Source organism: Nicotiana sylvestris, chromosome 7 (assembly GCF_000393655.2).
Source record: "Nicotiana sylvestris chromosome 7, ASM39365v2, whole genome shotgun sequence".
In the NCBI taxonomy this organism is placed as follows: Eukaryota; Viridiplantae; Streptophyta; class Magnoliopsida; order Solanales; family Solanaceae; genus Nicotiana; species Nicotiana sylvestris.
In genome coordinates, this window is record NC_091063.1 from 74,966,388 (window position 1) to 74,987,918 (window position 21,531).

The 21,531-nt window shown below is 35.1% G+C and overlaps 1 protein-coding gene across 1 annotated transcript; it reads left to right on the forward strand.

Annotated features, from left to right (window-relative positions):
• Positions 1 to 4,782: 4,782 nt before the first annotated feature.
• On the forward strand, positions 4,783 to 21,528 carry LOC104220022 (pentatricopeptide repeat-containing protein At4g04790, mitochondrial-like). Its single transcript, XM_009770814.2, has 17 exons — positions 4,783 to 5,294; positions 5,377 to 5,424; positions 6,270 to 6,896; positions 7,240 to 7,419; positions 7,838 to 7,902; positions 8,642 to 8,749; positions 8,889 to 9,002; positions 9,781 to 9,876; positions 9,975 to 10,073; positions 13,338 to 13,457; positions 18,605 to 18,709; positions 19,128 to 19,292; positions 19,391 to 19,518; positions 19,595 to 19,673; positions 19,928 to 20,145; positions 20,700 to 20,918; positions 21,058 to 21,528. Exons 1-16 carry the CDS (start codon positions 5,069 to 5,071, stop codon positions 20,896 to 20,898), a joined length of 2,577 nt encoding a protein of 858 aa, XP_009769116.1. The 5' UTR covers positions 4,783 to 5,068; the 3' UTR covers positions 20,899 to 20,918; positions 21,058 to 21,528.
• The last annotated feature ends 3 nt before the right edge of the window (positions 21,529 to 21,531 follow it).

Consider the following 21,531-nt stretch of genomic DNA (forward strand, 5'->3'; position numbering starts at 1 on the left):
TATTTGAGCCAACAATCTCGCAAATGCCATATTGCGAGTTGATAGTAAGCACACATGTGACCATCTTGTAGATGCATCTACCAAAATCATATAATATTTGAATGGTCCACATGGAGGGTGAATGAGCCCACATATATCACCCTGTATACGTTCCAGAAATGCAGGGGATTCCATCCTAACTTTAATAGTTGATGGTCTAATAATTAATTTTCCTTGAGAACACGCAGCATAAGAGAATTCCTTAAATTGAAGAATCTTCTGATTCTTCATTGCATGTCCATGTGAATTCTCAATTATTTTACGCATCATATTAGAACCAGGATGGCCCAACCGGTCATGCCAAATAATAAAATTATCTTGATTAGTAAACTTCTCGTTTACTATGGCATGTGTTTCAATCTTGCTAATACTTGTGTAGTATAAGCCGGAGGAAAGAGCAGGTAACATTTCAAGCACATATTTCTTACCGGACATTATTGTAGTAATATAAAGATATTCAATCTTTTCATCATTTGTAGTCTCAATATGATAGCCATTTTGGCGAATATCTTTGAAACTTAATAAGTTTCTTTGAGATTTACTACAATATAGTGCTTCATCAATAGCCAAATTTGTTCCTCCTGGTAGTAATAAATTGGCTCTTCCAGAACCTTCAATTAATCTTGTACTACCAGATATTGTATTAACATTCGCTTCTTTCATTACCAAATAAGAGAAATATCTCTTATCTTATAAAATAGTGTGTGTTGTAGCACTATCCAGAAGACATATATCATCTTTATTAATCTTGATTCCAACTGAAGACTGAGGAATTTTCATATTCTTCATAAAAAACAAATAATACATCATAAGAAATATGAAAGACAAGCGAAAAAAAAACATTAAGAAATACATTAGGACTGTAGAAACTAGCAACACATGATGCATTAGGAAAATACACTCAAGAAAAATAAACTAGTTGCAAACATAAAAATAACAGCTTTTATAGCTTCATTCCACAGTAAGATGATTAGTTCTTCAGTCAATATCCTCAAAGAAGTCTCCAACTTCTAAATGAGTAATATTTGTTAGGCCTTCAAAATCATCATCTTTATATGCAAGATGTGCCTTAGAATCATATTTATTTGAGGGACCTGCTTCATCATCATTATTTTGAAAGGTCAAGTGTGCCTCCACATTATTTTCTTTTTTCTTGAGGGAGGCTTGATAAAGTTTGACAAAATGTTCTGGCGTACGACAAATGCGTGCCCAATGACCTCTCATACCACATCGGTGACACATACTAGCTTTACCTTTTGAATGATTAATTTGAGAACCCTTATTGTTCTCCAATTTATTTCCACCATAATGACGATAATTGTTTCGCCCCCTGCCACGTCCACGTTTACGACCATGTCCACGACCACGGTAATTATTTTGTGTTCTTTCAAACTTATTATATGTTGCTACAACATTCACTTCCGGAAATGGAGCTGACCCTGTGGGACGAGCTTCATGATTTTTCATTAATAGAGTATTATTCTGCTCAGCCACAAGTAGACATGTGATTAACTCAGAATATTTCTTAAAACCTTTTTCACGGTATTGTTGTTGTAGCACCACATTTGAAGCGTGAAAAGTAGAAAATATTTTTTCCAATAAGTCCTCATCTGTGATAGTGTCTCCACATAATTTTAATAGAGAACTTACTTTAAAGATAGCAGAATTATACTCACTTACGGTTTTAAAGTCTTGCAACCTTAAATGTATCCACTCATACCGAGCTTTCGGTAATACCGTAAGTTTTAGGTGGTCATATCGATCCTTCAAATTAATCCATAATTCAAGTGGATCTTTTACGGTTAAATATTCAGTTTTTAACCCTTCATGTAGATGATGACGAAGGAAAATCATGGCCTTCGCTTTATCCTGATTTGATGCTTCATTTCCTTGTATAATAGTATTTCCAAGACCTTTAGCGTCAAGGTGAATTTCAGCATCAAGAACCCATGATAAATAGTTCCTTCCGGTGATGTCAAGTGCCACAAATTCAAGTTTTGATAAATTTGACATAGTGAAAACTATCATAAAAGATGAATAAGTTAGAGAAATAATTATAATAATAAACAATTAATGAAAACAAAACGATTAAGGTAAAAGAAATGAAAATAGAGCTATATCATGTTAACAATCTACTATTTCATTTTATTCTTGCCATAAAGTAGAAATTACATACTTGTTTCATTTCACTTTATATTATTGATATATATGTGTTAATAGAATTGAACGTGACTAACATTATTTATATGTTCCAATAAATATAAAGTAATTAAAAAATTATTGCTTGTCAATTCATTTCTCAGAGTTCTTCAAAATGCCTTAAAGATATGTTTTGATACAGGGAGTTCATGACATTAGTGCATAGCTAGTTTGAAGACTTTGAGGTCCTCTAAGAGTTGAGCACGGAAGGAAATAGTTATTTAATCACTGCAATGTACTTAAACTATTTAAGATGCCCAAGCGCACAAGTAATCTGCAAACAGTGAACATATGATATGTACTGCCATAAATAAGATGATTATAATGATATATACCTTAATAAAATATGGCTCAACTTAGCGGGAGTTAAGAATAAAATTAGAGCTTCGTACTGATAACGTGTAATAAAATAAAAGTAATGCAGTAAAATGTAAATAAGAAGAGATAGAAAGAAGGGAGAAGTGTTTTCTTCTTTCACTTTGGTGTATTTTTTCATTGCAATTACATGGCCTTTTATAGGCATAAAAAGTAAAGATGATGGACATAAAGTAGAAAATTTAATCTTTAAGTTATTCACAATATGAGCATTCAATATAGCATCCAGTGTAGTATCCAATTTACAAACTATTCATAACAAGTTCATATTTTTCCAGTTAATTTTTAGCAAGGCTAAGAGGGCACCTATCAGCATAAGCCAGTGATTGGTTCACTAGTTTGTTGCAAGATATGAAGGCTCTTTGGCTTTTTATGGATTGGGTTTTAAACCAATTAATAGCAACATACATTAATTTTTTTTGTTTTATATTCGTCCATGATTTTATTTCAATTATTTGTTTCTTATCTTACATCTTAAAATCGAGATTTTTGTTACTTTTATAAAGAAATAAAGAATTGCTAAACTTTAATTGAAATAATTACTAATTAGTCATTAAAACACGGAGAACCAATATATAGAGGCGGATCCAGGATTTGATGACTATGGGTGCCACTATTTTAATGCAAACCTACTACTACCGAAGGAGATTGAATTAGAGTATACATTTTGTCGGTTAAACCCATATTGATTTAGTTCGGTTCGGTTCGATACATTTTGAAATAATTAAATTTAATTTACCAGATTTTTGATGCATATAAATACGTAATCACCAAACAGAATAAGTTTTGTCCATCTCGATCTAATTCTCTCAATTCAAATTCTATTGAATATGAATAAAAACATAAAATGAAAATTAAATTTAAGTTAGCAAATACACTTACTTAATCTACATAGAACTAGATTAATATTATGTTTATCTATAGTAAGGAAAATATAATATTGGATGAATAAAATAAGAGGAACAATAATAAATTCAGTATAACCCCACAAGGGAAGAATTAGCGTGTACGCAATCTTAAGGAGGAAACACACCAGCTACAAAATAATTTAGTCTCGATCCTGAGTCGCACGTCTAGAAATTTGACAGCTCAACCGTGGCACTCACTATCAATTTGTGACTTTGGGGTGCCACTCTTTTCATATTTAAGTGTATTTGAGTAAAACATCAGTACATAAATAAATGTTTACCTGAGCGACCGGGTGCCGTACCACCCCTAATCTCCTACATATATCCGCCCCCTGCCAATATGTTGGTACCTTATTACTTATAAATTATCTATGTAATGACCAAAATTAAGCTCTGAATGTCTACATATATTTTCCCAGATCTCATTATAACCTCATGATAGTAATTAGCAGAGAATGCCATTTATTATATATGGATGAAAGAATTATTTTTCAGTTATAGTTGAGAAACTTCATGAAAACTTTCACGAGTAAGGATCTCTTGTTGCTAAATATACGAATATACCTGAGTTTAATAAAAAATGGAATATTTATTTTTGTCCTGCAATAAGTTCTTTGTTAATCAACGAATAAAAATCTAAGTAAACCAAACCGACTAAAAATCTAAGTAAACCAAACCGACTGTTTGCAAACTCCTACTTTATTCATGTGACTTGATATAATTTAGATTAGAATTGATAGTGCATCCATACTCTCCAAATCCTGAATCCGTCTTTAGTAATATGTCGAAAATTCAATGCTTCATGCAGGAATAAGGCGGTAGAAATGGCACTATGTAGATACTTTTATAGACATTAGTTAAAATATATCTAGAATTTTGAAAGTATTTAAACCTTAATCATATCTCAAATTTCAGATCAATTGTACTCTTCTATCTTCACAAATTAAAAAAAGTAATACCTTGCTATGCGTTGTTATAAAACAATGAACAGACTGCATTTGTTGTTGATACTAACTTTATGAAATCAAACAAGACAATCGAAATATTTTTGATAGGTCCAACTCTGAAAGTTTTGAACTACCATAGCCAAATGTCTGTCCGAGTAAGGTTGATTTTGAGACGGCTAAATTTTAAATACTGTATAATTTTTAATTATAATTTAAATAATGGTCCTAAAAAAGACTATTTATGAACTTGGGGGATAAAGATGATAGCTTCACTTTTTGCAAGTGTTAAACCCCAACCTTCCATATAATCGTTCAAAGAAATATTGCCTTGAGGGACAAGTTCCATTTTTATCTTGTAAACATTGCTTGATTCTACAGTGTTGTCTCCTTTCATCATCAGTTCCTTATAATCTTTTACCAAATATATAATTTTAACTAATCATTTTAGATTAATTTTTTAGAATAAGCTAGTTTAACTACCCATAATCAAACCTAACGGCTTAATCTTACTGGAAGAGAAACACAAACAATCTTTTGTTCACCAAAACATCTGTTGCCCCTCTCAGTTCACGGGTGGAGAATCTGGTTGGGTCATTGCTCATGCCAGCTTCCAAATCCAAAACCCTAAGCTCTTTGTTCCGCTCCGCCAGTAAGATATCAAAGCAATGGAAATCCGCTGCGCCTTCTACCTCGGCTGAGGATATTGCCCTAAAACAGTACGTCGCCTCCATTAAATCGCCATCTTCATCTCGGCTTACTGATTCTTCCAAGTCTCTCAGTGAAATAGCCGCCGAAAGCCTGAATTTTAAGTCAGCTGCTGATTCTGGTAGCACACTGCTAATTCTTCTTTGCTGGAACATTATAAACATTAAAATTGCTTGATTATTTATGCTCTTTGTTTTGTTCAGGAGAATCAGCGAAAGTGCTATCAGGAGAAATATCGTCGATACTATGTGGTATGTTATTTTTTTCTCTGTGTTAATTTGATAAATCAGGTACATTTGTCATAGTTTTTAAGTTTTGGATAAGTTACAAACTGAGGAAGGATTACTAACTTAGGTTGGAGTGTTTTTTTTTTTAATAAAAAAAATATTGCATTCTTTTTGTTTATTCTTTTATTGCTCTGTTATTCTTTTGGTTGTTCTTTTTTTACTTCGGCATATCACATGGACTCATTTGTTAAAAGTAGAAAAGTTGTTTAATATGAATGCACATAATGATAATTGTTAGTTTGCTCAAAAAATGAATCCACATTATGATCAATCATGTTCTGACCTTTGAAGTCTTAAATAATAGTGGGAGAACTTCTAATAAGTTCCTTCTCAAAAAATAAAAAGGAAGCTCCTAAATGAGTCTCCGCAAATTTTCAGTTGCCAAATTGGAAAATTCTGCCACATTTCTAAGTATCAATAATCTTCAGTTTAGCTATACATCTAATACAAAATATAAGTGCATTCCCTAGTTTGGAATTTGAATATGTTGTGGTTGTCTTAGGAATTCTTGTAATGACATTTGATAGCAGAAGGTTGAACAAATGTGTGAACTATGATCATCCAGCTACTGTTATCCTTATATTGATATTTCTGCATTATCCAGAAGGCTTAAAAGATAGGCTTCAGCAGGTGGGATCAGAGAGGACTACCTGAAATAATTCCGATCACAAGATCCACTATGATGTAATTGGATGTGGGGAAAGGATGCACAACTTGGAATATCTATTTGTTTTAGCATATGTCGTCTGCATGTGATTGCCTTACAAACCGTTTTATCTACATATTCTTCTTATTATCTCTTATTGTAGGTGATTTAGATTATGATTTGATCGATTCAGAAGCGAGTAGCAACACAAGTTGTTTGGAAAATGTATTGGATGTACCATGGTTATCAAATATAGATAGATCCAATAAGTCATTGCGGCGGAAAGAAATAGCACGAGAAAGGAAGGAAATATGGACCTTCAAGAGTAGTCAGACAAGTCGTTTCCACCAGTTGGTTAAACAATGTGCCTGTAAATTGGGAACTGATACTACCATTAAAGTGTTTGGTAAATTGGGACGAGAAACTGGCCTGAAAGAATATAATGCTCTAATAAGACTCTGTATAGAGAAAGCCAGAGAAACAAATGATGAAGAGGTGTCGTTGAAGCAGCTTTCAAAAGCTTATCAACTTCTTAAATCAATGAAGGAACAGGGTTTCCAAGTAGAAGAGGAGAGCTATGGTCCAATTCTTATGTTTTTTGTTGATTTTGGCATGGCACAGGAGTTTGACTTTTACTGTGAGCTCATAATAGATAGAAACTCTGATTCACTTGCAAGATTAGCTTACTATGAGATGTTGCTTTGGATTAAAGTTGAGAATGAAGATAAACTAGAAGAACTCTTCTATCATCTTTCACTTTATGATGGCGACGATAAATCCTCCTTTCAAGGTTTGCAATTTACTTGACACATGTCCCTATTACTATTTTAGTTTGTATATTCAAATTGCTTGATCCTACTGGTTATTAGAAGCTACTTGTGGTAGCATCTTGTACTTCAATGAGTAGCGATTAAAATGATTAAGTTGCATGTTTCTTTTTCTCATATTTATTGTACATTATGTTTGTAATGCATATGCAAATTGTTGATGAATTTAGAGTCTGTCTTTGCAATCCGATACCATCTTAGAATGTCACAATTTTTTCTGAAATGCATCTTATGATGAGTTCTGGCAAAGACTGTCTCTGCACCAGTGTCATACTTTAGCATCTCACAATGTTGTACATGTTGCAGAAAACTATCTGTTAGCACTGTGTGAAGAGGACCGTGTTAAGGATTTTGTGAGGCTCCTACACACTGTTGATATAACAAAAATTTCATCTATGAATTGTGTCACAAATATCTTCAAGTTCTTGGGGAAGTTGCAACTGGAGTCCTTCGCAAAGAAGTTTCTTCAGGAGTTAGTGACAATAGGTAAACTTGTCAGTTTTCTTTTGTTCAGAGGCGCCTATATAGTTGGTTCATTTTTTAATTCACTGGCCTCATGTTAGGCACATCTTTTCTAATTGCATTGGGTACTATAACATGAAGGTTACCCATTATTATTTAACTCATAGGATGTTCTCTATGTTGGTATCTTATCCCAATACATCTTAGAAAGGGTTATTATCAAATTTTGCGAATAGATATACTATAGACAATTTTTCTCAAAAAAAAAAAAAGAAGGAAATTACTATATACTAGAAACTTTTTTGAGTATTCGCATCATTTGTAAGGAAATTGATGGTTTTCCTTTTGCTGTTAGCAAATCCTTAACTTCTGACAAAGTGCCCTAATCTCTTCCACTTACATTCCCTTCTCATGCATCCTAATGTAATCTCTCTCAAAGCAGATATTGGAGCAGAAAACATCTCAAAGTTCATTTACAATTATACAACTAGCATGCCAAATTTTGCGGTGAGGAACTTCTCATGAATGCTGCTGGTAATCTCCCTTGGTATACAAGTTACATGACGCGTGCATAAACAACAACAACAACAATCCAGTATAATCCCACAAGTGGGGTCTGGGGAGGGTAGTGTGTACACAGACCTTACCCCTATGATGTGGGGTAGAGAGGCTGTTTCCAATAGATCCTCAGTACAAGAATATGAAAAGAGAGAATAAAACAATAAGAACAACCAAGGCCAAAAGGATAGAATTAGAAAAATAAATGGAAAAGATTGTTGGATAGAATATCTAAGACGCTTTTTTTTCTTAAGTCACAAGTTACATAAACATTTTAAACTTTGCGTACAGTCAAACAGTGTCAACTGATGTCACATGAACTGGAACAATGGAGGTTAGAGGGAGTTTAATTTTTTTATTGTATTTTGCCTTCTGCTTATGTTTTTCCTCTAGATACTGATTGACTCTGGATTGCAATTAGCATAACTTCTCTACGTTTCTAATGTAAAGTTGGTTCTGAATTTTAAATAAACTATTGCAGTTGCCAAGTTTAGAAATGCAGGGTAAGACTGCGTATAATAGACCCTTGTGGTCCGGCCCTTCCCCGGACCCCACGCATAGCGGGAGCTTAGTGCACTGGGCTGCCTTTTTTTTTTATTGTAGTTGCCAAGTGGATCTGTAGTCATGCTAGTTCTTAATGTGCCCACCTGTGAAATATTGCTCTGATTGCTTTGTTATGTTGTGGAAGCTTGAAGATGTGATGCTTGAATTCAAAAATTTACATGCTGAGGTGGAGCTTACACCAACATCTTCCCAATATCAGAAGCTTATTATGTATTGTTGTGAGTTATTTAAGGTATGAACCGATTGTTTACTGACGTTTTAGATATACTCTATGCAGTGATTGGAGATTTCTTTGTGCAAATAAGTCATTGCATGTTATGGTTGGTATCTAAACTTCTCCAATGTACTGATACTTGCAACTTTGCAAATAGGTACATGTTGCACTTGATATGGTTGATCAGATGTTTGAAGCGGGTGTGACGTTAACGCTGGAGACATTTAATTCCATACTAGATGCCTGCGATAAAGGCTGTGAGTATAATTTGGTAGGTTGACTTGAATCTTTTATCCTTTTTTTGACGTTTTGGTTCATTAACTTAATCTATGAGGAGCTGTCGCATAGTTTGGGCTAGGACACGTCAATTCTCTGAGATTTTACGGTCACAAATGGTCCTTACTGTTCTGATAAATTTGCTACTCATGTATATATGGTTACAGTAAACAGTTTTGATGCTCCAAAGCTGAACCTGGATAAAGGATCAAACCATCCTGGGCAGCATGTTTAGATGAAATACTAATGTACTAGAATAGATTGTGATATCATTCTTTAGGGGCAAAAGATAAGAATTAGTTCTCATGATCTGCTCGTTGGAGCTTTTAACTCTTAGGAACAGCAAAGTTGGAGTCTCCAAATAGGTTAAGCATTAAATAGCAAATGGGCTTATCAAATATTGATATATGTCTTATCAGTAGAAGAGCTAAGTTTATGATGTCAAATCCAAGTAAAAGGTAATCTTCATGGCTATGATAGATTTTCAGCTGAATTTAACCTGTTGGTGTTCTTATATATCTGTTCAAGTTTCGCTCTAGTCCCTTCTCTTTGTCCTTTCTTCTTTCTCCATTGTCAACTGAACTTCTTGCTGCTTATTTGATTCAATCACTTTTAGGGGCGAAATACTTCGAGTTGAAATTTACATAAGTAATTTTTTCCAAAGTACCGGAGCATTAAATATTTGCAAATTATCCATTGCATATCTCTTGTATCTTTGATTTATTTCTGGTCGTCACAAATCAAGTTTTAATGTGTATCCTCATGAATCTTAGGTTCATCGAATATATTCAATGTTACTTCGCCATGGTCTCAAGCCAGATAGTGAGACCTTCAGGATAATGATAAATATGACTGTGAGAGCAAAAGATGTAAGTTTTCTCTTAGGGAATGTACATATTTGTGTATGGGTATTGAAAGAGTCGGCTAACGACAAGAGCTCAGTGTTCTTATGTTGTCCTCAATGCAGTTTGAAGGCGCATATGGCATGATCGAAGATTTGAAGAAATTTGACGTGATGCCTACCACTAGCATGTACAATTGCATAATGGCAGGATATTTCCGGGAGGTGAGTACTTCTTTTATCATGTTATCTTCTATGCTTGAGTTGTCATAATTTATCTATGTGCAGAACGACTAACTTCCACTCTCAAACCTATTTATTGCTTCTTGTGGTCTTCACTTGACCGCGTCTCTTTCAAAGTACTTGTAGAGTGTCTTTTTGAGTACTACAACAACAACAACAACAACTCCAGTATAATTCACTCGGGTTTGGGGAAGGTAGTGTGTACGCAGACCTTACACCTACCTTGAGGGTAGAGAGGTTGTTTTGAATAGACATAATGTCTTTTTGAGTAAAAGGGAAAATAGATCAAAGTATATTGCTCAATTTCAAGTTGCTACATTTGATTTACCTCTTTAGTGGATCTAGACATAGTAAGAAATCTAGCAAGTTTATCTTAATAATTTCACTAAATTATGTGGGCAAAGTTGTTTGTTTCTCTACAAAAGTTGTGCAACTGGAGCTAGGGGTCGTCTGGTTACTCGTGTTATTGGAAATAATTCCGGATGAATTCTGCGTCAAATGTCAAGTGTTTGGTGATTGTATTTTGTTTGTGTATTGTTATTCAGATGTTTGGTTATCAAATTTTGTTTGCGTATTAATACCCACATAGGTTATGTGCATATTCATGTCTTTGTGAATAACAATACACATATTAGTTATATATGGAGGAAATGATCTCCTATGCTTACAGTTTGAATAGAAGAAAATGGTCCTACAAAGATCTCCCGTGTTAAATATAGATCTCTTTGTTATTTTTCACTGATCTCTTGTGAAAAGGGTCATATAACTAAAATAACATTTGTAAAAAATTACAAATTCAAATCTTCTGTTGTTTTGATATTGGTTAGCTCATAGTCTGATAAAGTTCTTTTTTTTTTTTGGTTGTAATAGGAGCTAACCTTTATCCTCTTTTTGTATTCTTCTTGTAGTTTTGATATTGGTTAGCTCATAGTCTGATACCCTTTTTTTTTTTTTTTGCGATAACAGGAGCTAACCTTTATCCTCTTTTGTATTCTCTTGCATCTTCTTGATGCCTTTTACATAACACTACTTAAAAAAAAAAAAAATCTTGTTATATTTGCATACGAGCATGTAATGCAGAAACAATGCTTCTTATCTTATTAATTGTTTAGTTATTATACTTGTTGTATTTCATTAATTTAATTTTGTGTAATGCTTGTACTTCTCGTTTAATAATTTGAAACAAACTGTTTAAAATGGGTCTTCCATGATTAAAAGAGTAATGCAATGTTCATTATTCATTATCTTATCTTTAAGATACGTAATTTTAAATCCTCTTAAAACTGTTCATTATTTTGAGATAATTAAGAATTGATTATTACGAAGTAAAGTTATTATAATTTATAGTTTTGTTACACACACACACATGTATATAGTACCAATTATTTTCTTTCTTTTATGATAATAAAGCATATAGTTGATACATATGTGGGATAGCAATTAATTAGTATCAAAGTAGTTATCCGAGTAAGGGTACTTATGGGATTTAGAAAGCTCCAAATTTGCTTAAATTATCTAGTATTGCAATGGAACGAACTTGAATGGATAGGTTGGACATAGATAATTTCGACCCTAACGGGTTTCAGATCGATGCGTATTGATTGATTGATTCATTATGTTAATAAACCAGATACTTCAGTGGATAAATAATGTAGCAAATTTTCATTAAATTTAAAATATTTCATTGGATAAACGGAAAAGGTCCTGAAATCTTTACTATTAGAAATTGTTTACAATTATCCTTCGTTATACTATTGGAATAGAAAAACTCCTACCATTTTACTATTGAAACTCATATCCCTTCTTTGATGGACTAGACACGTGGCACGCATCCAAGGCTCTTGGTCCATCTAATGTTTAATTAGACTTGACCCGCCCCATTACCGATACCCAACCCTATAAATTTGACCCCCACCAACCAATTTAAACCGCCCTATTACGTGGTAGTAACTCCATTTTTAGTCAGAAATGTGGCTTGGATCGTTTATATAAAGATGGTTCAATCATTTTTAAATTTATTTATATACTTATATGAAGGATGAATACAGGAGTTATTACATGGATCAACAAATGGAAGAGGACACTGAGATTAAAACTTCATTGCTGGCTTGAGAACAAGAAGAAAGCAACATGCCATAACCGATTACAACCAACATTGATTGTCCTACAATAGAAAACCGGATGATTGACATGATGGATCTGGTTATTCCATGACCAAAGTCCAATTATTCCATGATGAAAACGAAGATCTTCAATGACGACAACTTTGAGGAATAAGATGATTCCCATTAAGAGTTCAATATTGGCTGTTTTTGGAAACACATAGGGGCTCAAAATTGGACCATGGAATTGGGAGGGGTAAGGGAGGGAGAGTAGAGAGAGGAGGGCTTAAGGTTAGAGAGTGGCTGCAGAGATAACTTTTTTGTGTGGAAGAAATGAGAGAGTATTGTATTGAGTGGAAGAGAGAAAACTTGGTTGGAGAGGGTCAAATTTAACGGGTTGGGTACCTGGTAATGGGGCGGGTCGAGTCTAATTTAAAACTAAATGGACCAAGAGCCTTGGATGCATGCAGTCCGTCAAAGAAGGGGTATATGTGTTTGAATAGTAAGACGGTAGGGGTTTTTCTGATCCAATAGTATAATGGAGGGTAATTTCTAATAGTAGAGGGATATTTCAGAACCTTTTCCGATGGATAAAAGGTAGCAAATTTTCATTAAATTTAAAATGTAATACATTTATTATATTATACACCTTATATATTTATTAAGTAAAACATCCAATAGTACAAACTATCTGGTGATTGTTATTCAATACACCCCTGTAAATATAATGTGTATAATTGGTCGGCGAACCAAACCACCCTTACAGAGACATGTCTGGATACTTACTCCCGCAAAATCTTGAATGTGACCCATGTTCGTGCGTTACAGGTATTAGAAAACAATCTTTCTATATGTCCATCCTTCTCTATATTGGGAAGGGAAAATCAAGTGATGCTTCCATCATGATTCATTGTCGATAAGTTGTCTTGTGCATGCATTTTAGGTACAGAAACAGCCCTTTTTTTTGGGTGTGAAAAGCCTTCCAATCCACGTGAAATATACAATTGCTTGATGGCTTTTATTAATATATTGGAATTTTGTTGCATGAATTTCCCTATTGCCGGAAATGATAATGATTGTATAGTGCTTATTACTTCTAATTTTTTCAGCTTTTGACTTTTCCTATTTGTTGAACTTTCTGCAGAAAGACATTCATGCTGCACTAAAGGTTCTCAAACAAATGGAAGATGCTAATGTGAAGTCAGACTCTCAGACTTTCAGCTATCTGATAAGCAATTGCACAAGTGGAGATAACATATCTAAGGTCCTTTTGTTTTTCATCTTAGTTCAGTACTCCTTTGTGATAAGTTCTATTCTGTGATCTGTTATAAAAGAACCTGCCCAGACTTGGCCAAATTATTTAGCACCCATTGTTATGGGAATAGGATTATAAATCAGGACTTGCATTTCTCATTTCGGAAATAGCCGCTCTACCTTCACAATGTAGGGGTAAGGCCGCGTACACGCTACCCTCCCCAGATCCCACTTTTGGGATTACACTGCGTTTGTTGTTGTATTGTTGTGGGAGTAGGACTATGAATCAAGGCTTGCATTCTCATTTCTCTGGCTGATTAAGTTTGATAATTTGAGTGGATGCATTATTTTCGTTGTACTAGCTTATTCTAGATTATGTGCCCTTTCATATTTCTCGTTATTAATAGAAGGTGGTTCAGTAATTGGGAGTAAGAAGGTAGAATGGAGATTATATTCTAACTTCTTACAATGGAAATGATAGAATGGAGATGATAATGTCCTTGATTATAGAAGGAAAGCCAGCTTATGTTGAGCTTAATTCCAATTTAAGATTATAAAGCTAGTTCAATTCATGTACTATCAGAAATCGTGCAAGCATATTGGCAAATCCTTATTCCTTTGCGGACAAGTGCGGAAGGGCGCACTGTTGAACTCCTGGGTAGGAATGAGGATTTACGGATTGTAGTTTGCCATATCAAAAAATTGAAAAAAACTTCAAATTTTATGTTGATATTGCTTTGGAAGAGAATTCTGGCTGAAATAAGAAGTTGAAAAATGAAAGGTGTAGCGTAGAGTTCAATGAAATGGGAGAAGAATCATGAGGTCTCTGGTTCAAATTCCAATGGAGATAAAAATCATTAGGTGATTTTTCCCATCTATCCAAGTCTTAGTGGGTTGAGTTACCTAGTACGTGTGCCGATGGGAGTTAGTAGGTACCCAATAGAATAGTCGAGGTAGGGGCAAGCTAGCCCAGACACCACCGTCATAAAAATGAAGAAGTTGATAACTGCCGCATAGAAGTGGGATAAACTGTATATTGCAAATTAACTAGTGCAACATAAGAAAATTCTCATATTGACCCTCATCAAAAGATAGGAAGGCCATTAAGGCCTCATTTTTTTTTAAAGATTAAGACGTCTGAATCTGAATGCACATCTGAATATCAAGATGTGTATTAAGATTAAGATGTTTGAATACTAAATGGTTAAGACTGCTTGTTTTTCAACATTTGAATGAATAAAAGTTATCTTTATATAAAAATTAATAAATATAAAATTTATAAAATACTGATTTACTTAATATTTTATCAACAAAATATTTAAAAAAATATATATGGCAGTTGATGGTGGTGATGACTAACGGTGGTATTTGTAGATGCCAACTAGAGGCAGTGGTTGGTAGTGGGTTTGGTTGATAGTGGTGGTTCTAGATAGTCGCTAGTACTGATTGGTAGTGGAGATTACAGTTGAGAATGGTGAGTGATATAGTTGATCATGGTGGGTGGTGGTGGTGGTGGTTGAGTAAGGTTGTGGTAGTTCATAGTGGCGGGCACTAGCTGTTATAGTTAAGAATGGTGGTGGGGGTGGCAGTTGAGGTGAGTGGGTGGATGGTTGTGGTTGAGGATGATTGTGGTGGTGGCGGTGGTTATTGATAATTGTGGGGGTAGTAAGTGGTGGTAGTCAACAATGGTGAGGTGGTGGGTGGTGGTAGTCAATAATGATGGCAGTGATGATGATACTTGAGGATGATTGTGGTCGGTGGTGGTGGTTGAGTATGTAGGTGGCGGGTGGTGCATGATGGTTGTTGATAATGGTGGGCATTAGTAGTAATTAATTGTGAATATGGATAATAACATCTTAATGAAATTAAGTCTCTGTTATAGATTTTAATTGTTCAGACCTATTCAGACTCATTAAGTGGTTACTAAAAAAAGAAAGAAGTAAATACACGTAATGATCAAGATCTGAATGATTCAGACTTAAAAACAAACACACTTAATGTGTGAAATCTGAATGATTAAGATTCAGACCTTCATTAAGTGCAAACAAATGAGGCCTAAATGATGTTTAATCAAGATAAAATATTTAACCATGTCACGACCCAAATCTAGTTTAGGCCGTGATGGCGCCCAACACCGTTGCTAGGCAAGCCAACAGTGAACTATCTAGTGATTTCCTTTTTAATAAGTTATTCAAATAGCTAATTTTCCTTAAATTTAAAGGATTTAATAAATAACGGATTTTTAAAGCAATCACAAACGAAAACAACTAAATGAAATCATAACTGTAGAAATACAACCCAAAATCATAAGTCTACTAGTGTGTGCCAAGACCCGGTGTCACAAGTGTATAGTAGAATATACAAAAGAATACTAGTCTACTGTCTAAAATGTAATAGACGGAAAAATATAACGTTCGGCTGCTGTAGTACGGCTCGGAAGGGCAACTCACCGTGTAGTCTCGAAGCGGGGATCAAATATGCGCGCCGAACTGGTAAACAAATGCACTCGCCTCAGATCCTGTACAATTTAGTACAGAAGTGTAGCATGAGTACATAAACAATATGTACCCAGTAAGTATCCAATCTAACCTCGAAGAAGTAGTGACGAGGGGTCGACTTTGACACTTACTATGGGCTAACAATAATGTATTAAAACTTTATACTAAGCATGGATTTCATGATAATATTGAAAGCTCAATAACAGGAAAATGATGAATTCTTCTCTCACAAATATTAAATCTCAAGTTCAGTTTTATCATTGAACAGCTTGCATTTCAAGACATTTAAGCAATATCAATTAGGAATAGTTCCAAAGAATTAACATGCGCAAATTATGCCGAGGTCGTACGACCCGATCCAATATAGTATTTAAACTGTGCACTGCCGAGGGTCGAATGGCACGAACCATAGATGCATCTATCTGCTACCGAGGTATTCGGCCTGCTCCACAAATAGAAAACATTTCAAATAAAACACATATTCTCATATATAGTCAAATGTCTCATTCGTAACTTCAAGTAAGTAAATTTTTCCTTTTACAACTCTTTTATCAACTTCCGTTATGACTTGAGCAGTTAAATCAACAAGTAGGGGTGCAAACATTTCAAATAAAGCATGGTACGGGTCCTAGACTACCCGGACAATAGCATAATAGTAGCTACGTACGGACTCTCATCACCTCGTACGTATGTAGCCCCCACAAATAGGTACACACATTTATTTGATTCACCTATGGGATTAATTCCCTCTTACAAGGTTAGAAAAGAGACTTACCTCGTCTTAAAGCTTACTTTCCGGTTCAAAAATGTGCTCAAACCTCCAAATTTGGTGCCCAACGACTCAAAACTAGTCAAATATTATATAAATTAATCAATTTATGCTCAAAAGTTCATATCCTCATTATTATAGTGATTACCCAACCCTAAATGCAAGATTCCTAAAATTCACCCCGGGGCCCACGTGCCCGGATTCCGTAAATTTTCGAAGAAAGTTGTTACCCGTAACCTTAGGAACATAAATATATGATTTTTACTAAGTTCCATAACCAATTTCGTGGTCAAATCTCATTTTTATCAAAAACCTAGGTTCTCATCTAAACCCTTGATTTTCACTAGTTATTACATGTTAATCTACCCATAATCTATGTATTTAACTCATGTTGTGTAGAAATTACTTGCCTCAAAGTGCTAGGAGAAAACTCTCTTCCAAGAGCTCCAAAAATCACCCAAGAGATGAAGTAAAGCGAGATAAATGGCTTTAGTCCTGCATTAAATGAGCTGGGCACAGGCTTTTATGCCGCATTTGCGACATCAGGTTCGCAAATGCGAAGCCCTGACTTTCCAAAGAGTCGCAAATGCGGACTCTGCTGGGATCGCAAATGCGGCAAATGAGTCGCAAATGTGAACACTGCCTAGGTTGGGCTCCTTCACAATTGCGAAGCCCTTCTCGCAAATGCGAGGTTCGCATTTGTGAACAATTTCTCGCATTTGCGAGACCTGCAATTGCTGCCAAGAAACACCAGAAAACTGATGTGTTTTCATTCCTTCCGAACGTTCGAAACTCACCCGAGCCCTCGGGGCTCCACACCAAACACCCACACAAGTCTAACAACATCATACAAACTTGCTCGCGCGATCGGAATACCGGAATAACATCAAAAACCATGAATTGGACGCCAAAACGCATGAATTTACGCATGAACTCAAAAACTTCTAAAAACACTTCCGCGCGTCCGATATCTATCAAATCAACTCGGAATGACGCCAAATTTTGTGTGCAAGTCCTAAATGACATTACGGACCTACTCCAACTTCCGGAATTGGAATCCGAACCTGATATCAAAAAGTCCACCCTCGGTCAAACTTTACAAAACTTCAAATTTCTAACTTTCGCCAAATGACTCCGAAACGACCTACAGACCTCTGAATCCACTCCCAGATGCGCTCCCAAGTCCTGAATCATCATACGGAGCTATTCCTAGGCTCGGAATCCTAAATGGACATCTAGAATGTAAAAATCCATTTCAACCCAAATTTATGGAATTTGCTCAAAATGCCAACTTTCACTATTAGGCGCCGAAACGCTCCCGGGTCATCCAAAACCCGATCCGAACATAGGCTCAAGTCTGAAGTCATCATACGAACTTATTGGAACCGTCAAATCCCGATTCCAAGGTCGTTTACTCAAAATGTTAATCGAAGTCAAACTTGGCCTTTTAAGCCAACTTAAGGAACCAAGTGTTCTGATTTCAACCCGAACCCTTCCAAATCCCGAACTAACCATCCCCACAAGTCATAAAACAGTAAAAGCACGTACGGGAAGTCTTATTTAGGGGAACGGGGTTCTAGAAAGCAAAACGACCGGTCGGGTCGTTACAAACCATGTCTCGTGAATACATCCATCATCACAGTGCTAGTCTTTCCATTTGATGTAAAAATTGTCCTTTACATAGAATTTCACAAGGCGGACACCAATCTTTTTCTCATAGAATTTTTGTTAGTGGTAATTGGATCCATTCTGATTCCTTTATCTAATTTATCGAGGCATAGACTTTTTAGCTCTTTTGTTTTTTCTTTCCATATTAGCGCAAAGATGCTTATTCTATTGACATTGACTATAAATATGCTCAATAACAATTGGTAATTTGAAAATCTGTAGTTTCTTGATGAGATGAAAGATTCTGGAGTTCAATACACAAAGCATGTATATATGGCCCTAATAAATGGATATACAGCTTCTGGACAGTTTGAAGAGGCTAAACAGGTACACGAGTATACCCAGTTCAGTTTCTTGTTTTTACAAGTCTTTGATTGCCATATGTTTCCCTTTTCTGCATGGTAAATTCTTTATTAGGTCCACAAATTCTTAATAGCTGGTTTTCCCCTTAAAATTATTTCAGTTGTATGCTTTTATCTATTTGTTTAATCTTGTTGAAGTCTCTGGTGGCACATTTTTGCATCTCAGTTGATTCTCCGTCTTGGGGTTTTTTTTCTTGTCCAATCAGAAGCTTTCACGTGAAATGTATTTTTTGCAGCAAAATTGAACGGCTTTCTAACTGATAACCCCAATGTAGAGCATTTATGCGAAAATATTTTCTGTTTGTCTCCTCGGAAGAAGCTAGATCTTACCAAACGAAAACGTTATTTCTTCTGATGATTTAGAAGCATCAAAATATGTGCAGGTAATCTATGATCGAAGAGTACCTGTAAAGAGCTTCAATGAAATCAGAAGTGTGCTTATTTCAGCTCTTGCATCACATGGACAAATGCTTGATGCCCTTGAAATATATGAAGAAATGAATAAAGCTCAATGCAAGTTGGAGCCAAAAACAATCATATGTCTCATTGTGAGTGCTTTCTTGCACATATGCTCTTTCCAAGATCTTTTCTTTAAGCACCTTCCAAATTCTTGACACTCTTATTCTTTTAAATCATAATTTTATAGGAACACCTTCAGTCTGAAGGAGAGTTGCATAGATTGCTGCACTTACTTGAGCAACTAGATGGCCTGGATCGTTGGATTGATGCTTGCTTTAGGGTCATAACATATTGTATTCGGCACAATCACTTGAGGTATAAAGTCATAACTGTTTCTTGAGAGTTATTGCTGAAATTTGACTCGCTTAAAATTTCCCCCTTTGTGTAATAGATCTGCTGTTGACTTGCTCAAAAAGCTGGTAGATGCATACAAGAACGATGAAGTGGCTAAAGAAGTTCTGTTTGATGAGGTCTTGCTTTTGATCCTTTTCTCTGCTTTCGGTTGGAAATTATAATTATGTATCATGGAACTTAGTACTTTTAGGGCTCCTGCCGTTGATATACTCTTATCATTCCTTGTGTGCAAGATGGAATGTCTTGCTCCTCACTGAATATAATATTTTGCTTGTCAAAATTGTTGGCTCTCATTATTTATGGAGACCTTAATTTAGCTCTGATGTGTTAAATTCTTGTAAGATACTGATTTTTGGTAATCATCGAGCAGGTTTTCTGCCAGATTGCGATAAATGAACCAACAAATTTGCAGTTCGGCTTGGATCTCCTTCAGGCTATTAAGAAAGAGATTGGTGTCCGCCTTTCAAGAAAAAGTCTTGATTTCCTCCTCAGTGCGTGTGTCAATGGCAAGGATTTACAAGCTTGTTCTCTGGTTTGGAAAGAATACAGAACAGCTAGTCTTCCTTACAATGTTTTAAGTTTTGTGAGGTAATTTTCGAATTACTGATATTTCTCAATCTTGTTTGCTTGCCTGAACATTCTGTTCTTAGGAAATTCATGATAGTTACTCATATTCGTTATTTTAATTTCTCTACAGTTGCATCTGTTGAGAAATTATTGAGTCAATCATTCAACTCTAAAGATTTAAATAAGCTTGACTAGTGCATTTTCATATGTTTGTTGCGTTTTGTCCTTCTTGGTTCGAGTGAAATGCAAAGATTATCCATCTAATACAACTTAAAGTTAAAGTTGGAAAGAAGTTAGAAAAAAGCATTCGAACTAACAAAGCTTCTGAACTACAGATAGGTAAATACACTAAATGAATCATTTACATCATTTTCATACAATAGTAATTTTCACTGATTCTAGGAGTTAAATTGTAACAATTATTCTGACAAAAGCTGCACTTTTCCTATTGGTGACTACCAAAGGATGCAACAATTGATGTATTTTGACCTTATGTTTGGGCTACTTTTGAGATCACAAATGGTGTTTGTCCTTTTATGTATTCCTTATTTGCTCTAATACCCCGCTTGATGCAGGATGTATCAAGCCTTGTTGGCATTAGGGGACTACAAATCTGCAGCAAATATTTTCAATAAAATACCAAAGGATGATATTCACGTTTGCAGTGTACTCCAAGCTTGTCAAGAAACTTATGGAAAATCTGTCTCTGCAAAGGGGAAAAAGAAGAAAAAGAAAATAGGAAAGAATGTGAGATGTGAACAGTGGAGTTCATAGATGATTTAGAAAATTCTTAGGTGTGTATAAATTTTGAACGTGCCAATCTCTGTACGAGAATATTCTTTGCAGATCATTTAGTTTATCTATTCCTGCTTGGTACTTTATTCCCCCCCCCCCTCTCTGCTCACTTTACTTAGTCATTCTTTTTTGGTGCAGCAATTGCTTGAGATCAACTTTTTGCAGATCATGTAGGTGTACAACTTTTAGTGCTGAGAACTCGTACATTGGGCGTAGAGCTCTATGTTAGTCCAGCTTTAGAATTGTCCAGAGATTCAACATCAAGTTGGAAGTGGATCAAGAGAAACGTGAGACACTTCTTTTGACTTCTGTTATCATGGATTTATTGCCTATGATTATTTTGAAACATTGAAGGGAACTTGCACTGGAACGTATAAAGGACTAAGAATCAAGTGGGGCAGATGTCTTGTTTCATTTTGAAGAGTAAGGAGAGAATCTGAAACATGTGTCCTCCCGAGTTCTTACTTCTCCCTTTTCCCAAAAAATGAGTTCTCTGTAGAATCATTTGTTAATTTGGAGATCAGGTATATGATAGTTTCGTATTTGTAATTGGTCGATGATACACACATTTAGCCTTCAAATTTCCTACCTGATATTTTCGATGGTTTAGTA

What these genes read in the sequence shown, in the direction of transcription:
- LOC104220022 (XM_009770814.2), top strand. Translation starts at nt 5,069, where the DNA reads ATGCCAGCTTCCAAATCCAAAACCCTAAGCTCTTTGTTCCGCTCCGCC. An exon ending in TCAGGAGTTAGTGACAATAG is followed by an intron (nt 7,420 to 7,837) that starts GTAAACTTGTCA and finishes CTCTCAAAGCAG; the next exon opens with ATATTGGAGCAGAAAACATC. An exon ending in AATGTTTTAAGTTTTGTGAG is followed by an intron (nt 20,146 to 20,699) that starts GTAATTTTCGAA and finishes CGCTTGATGCAG; the next exon opens with GATGTATCAAGCCTTGTTGG.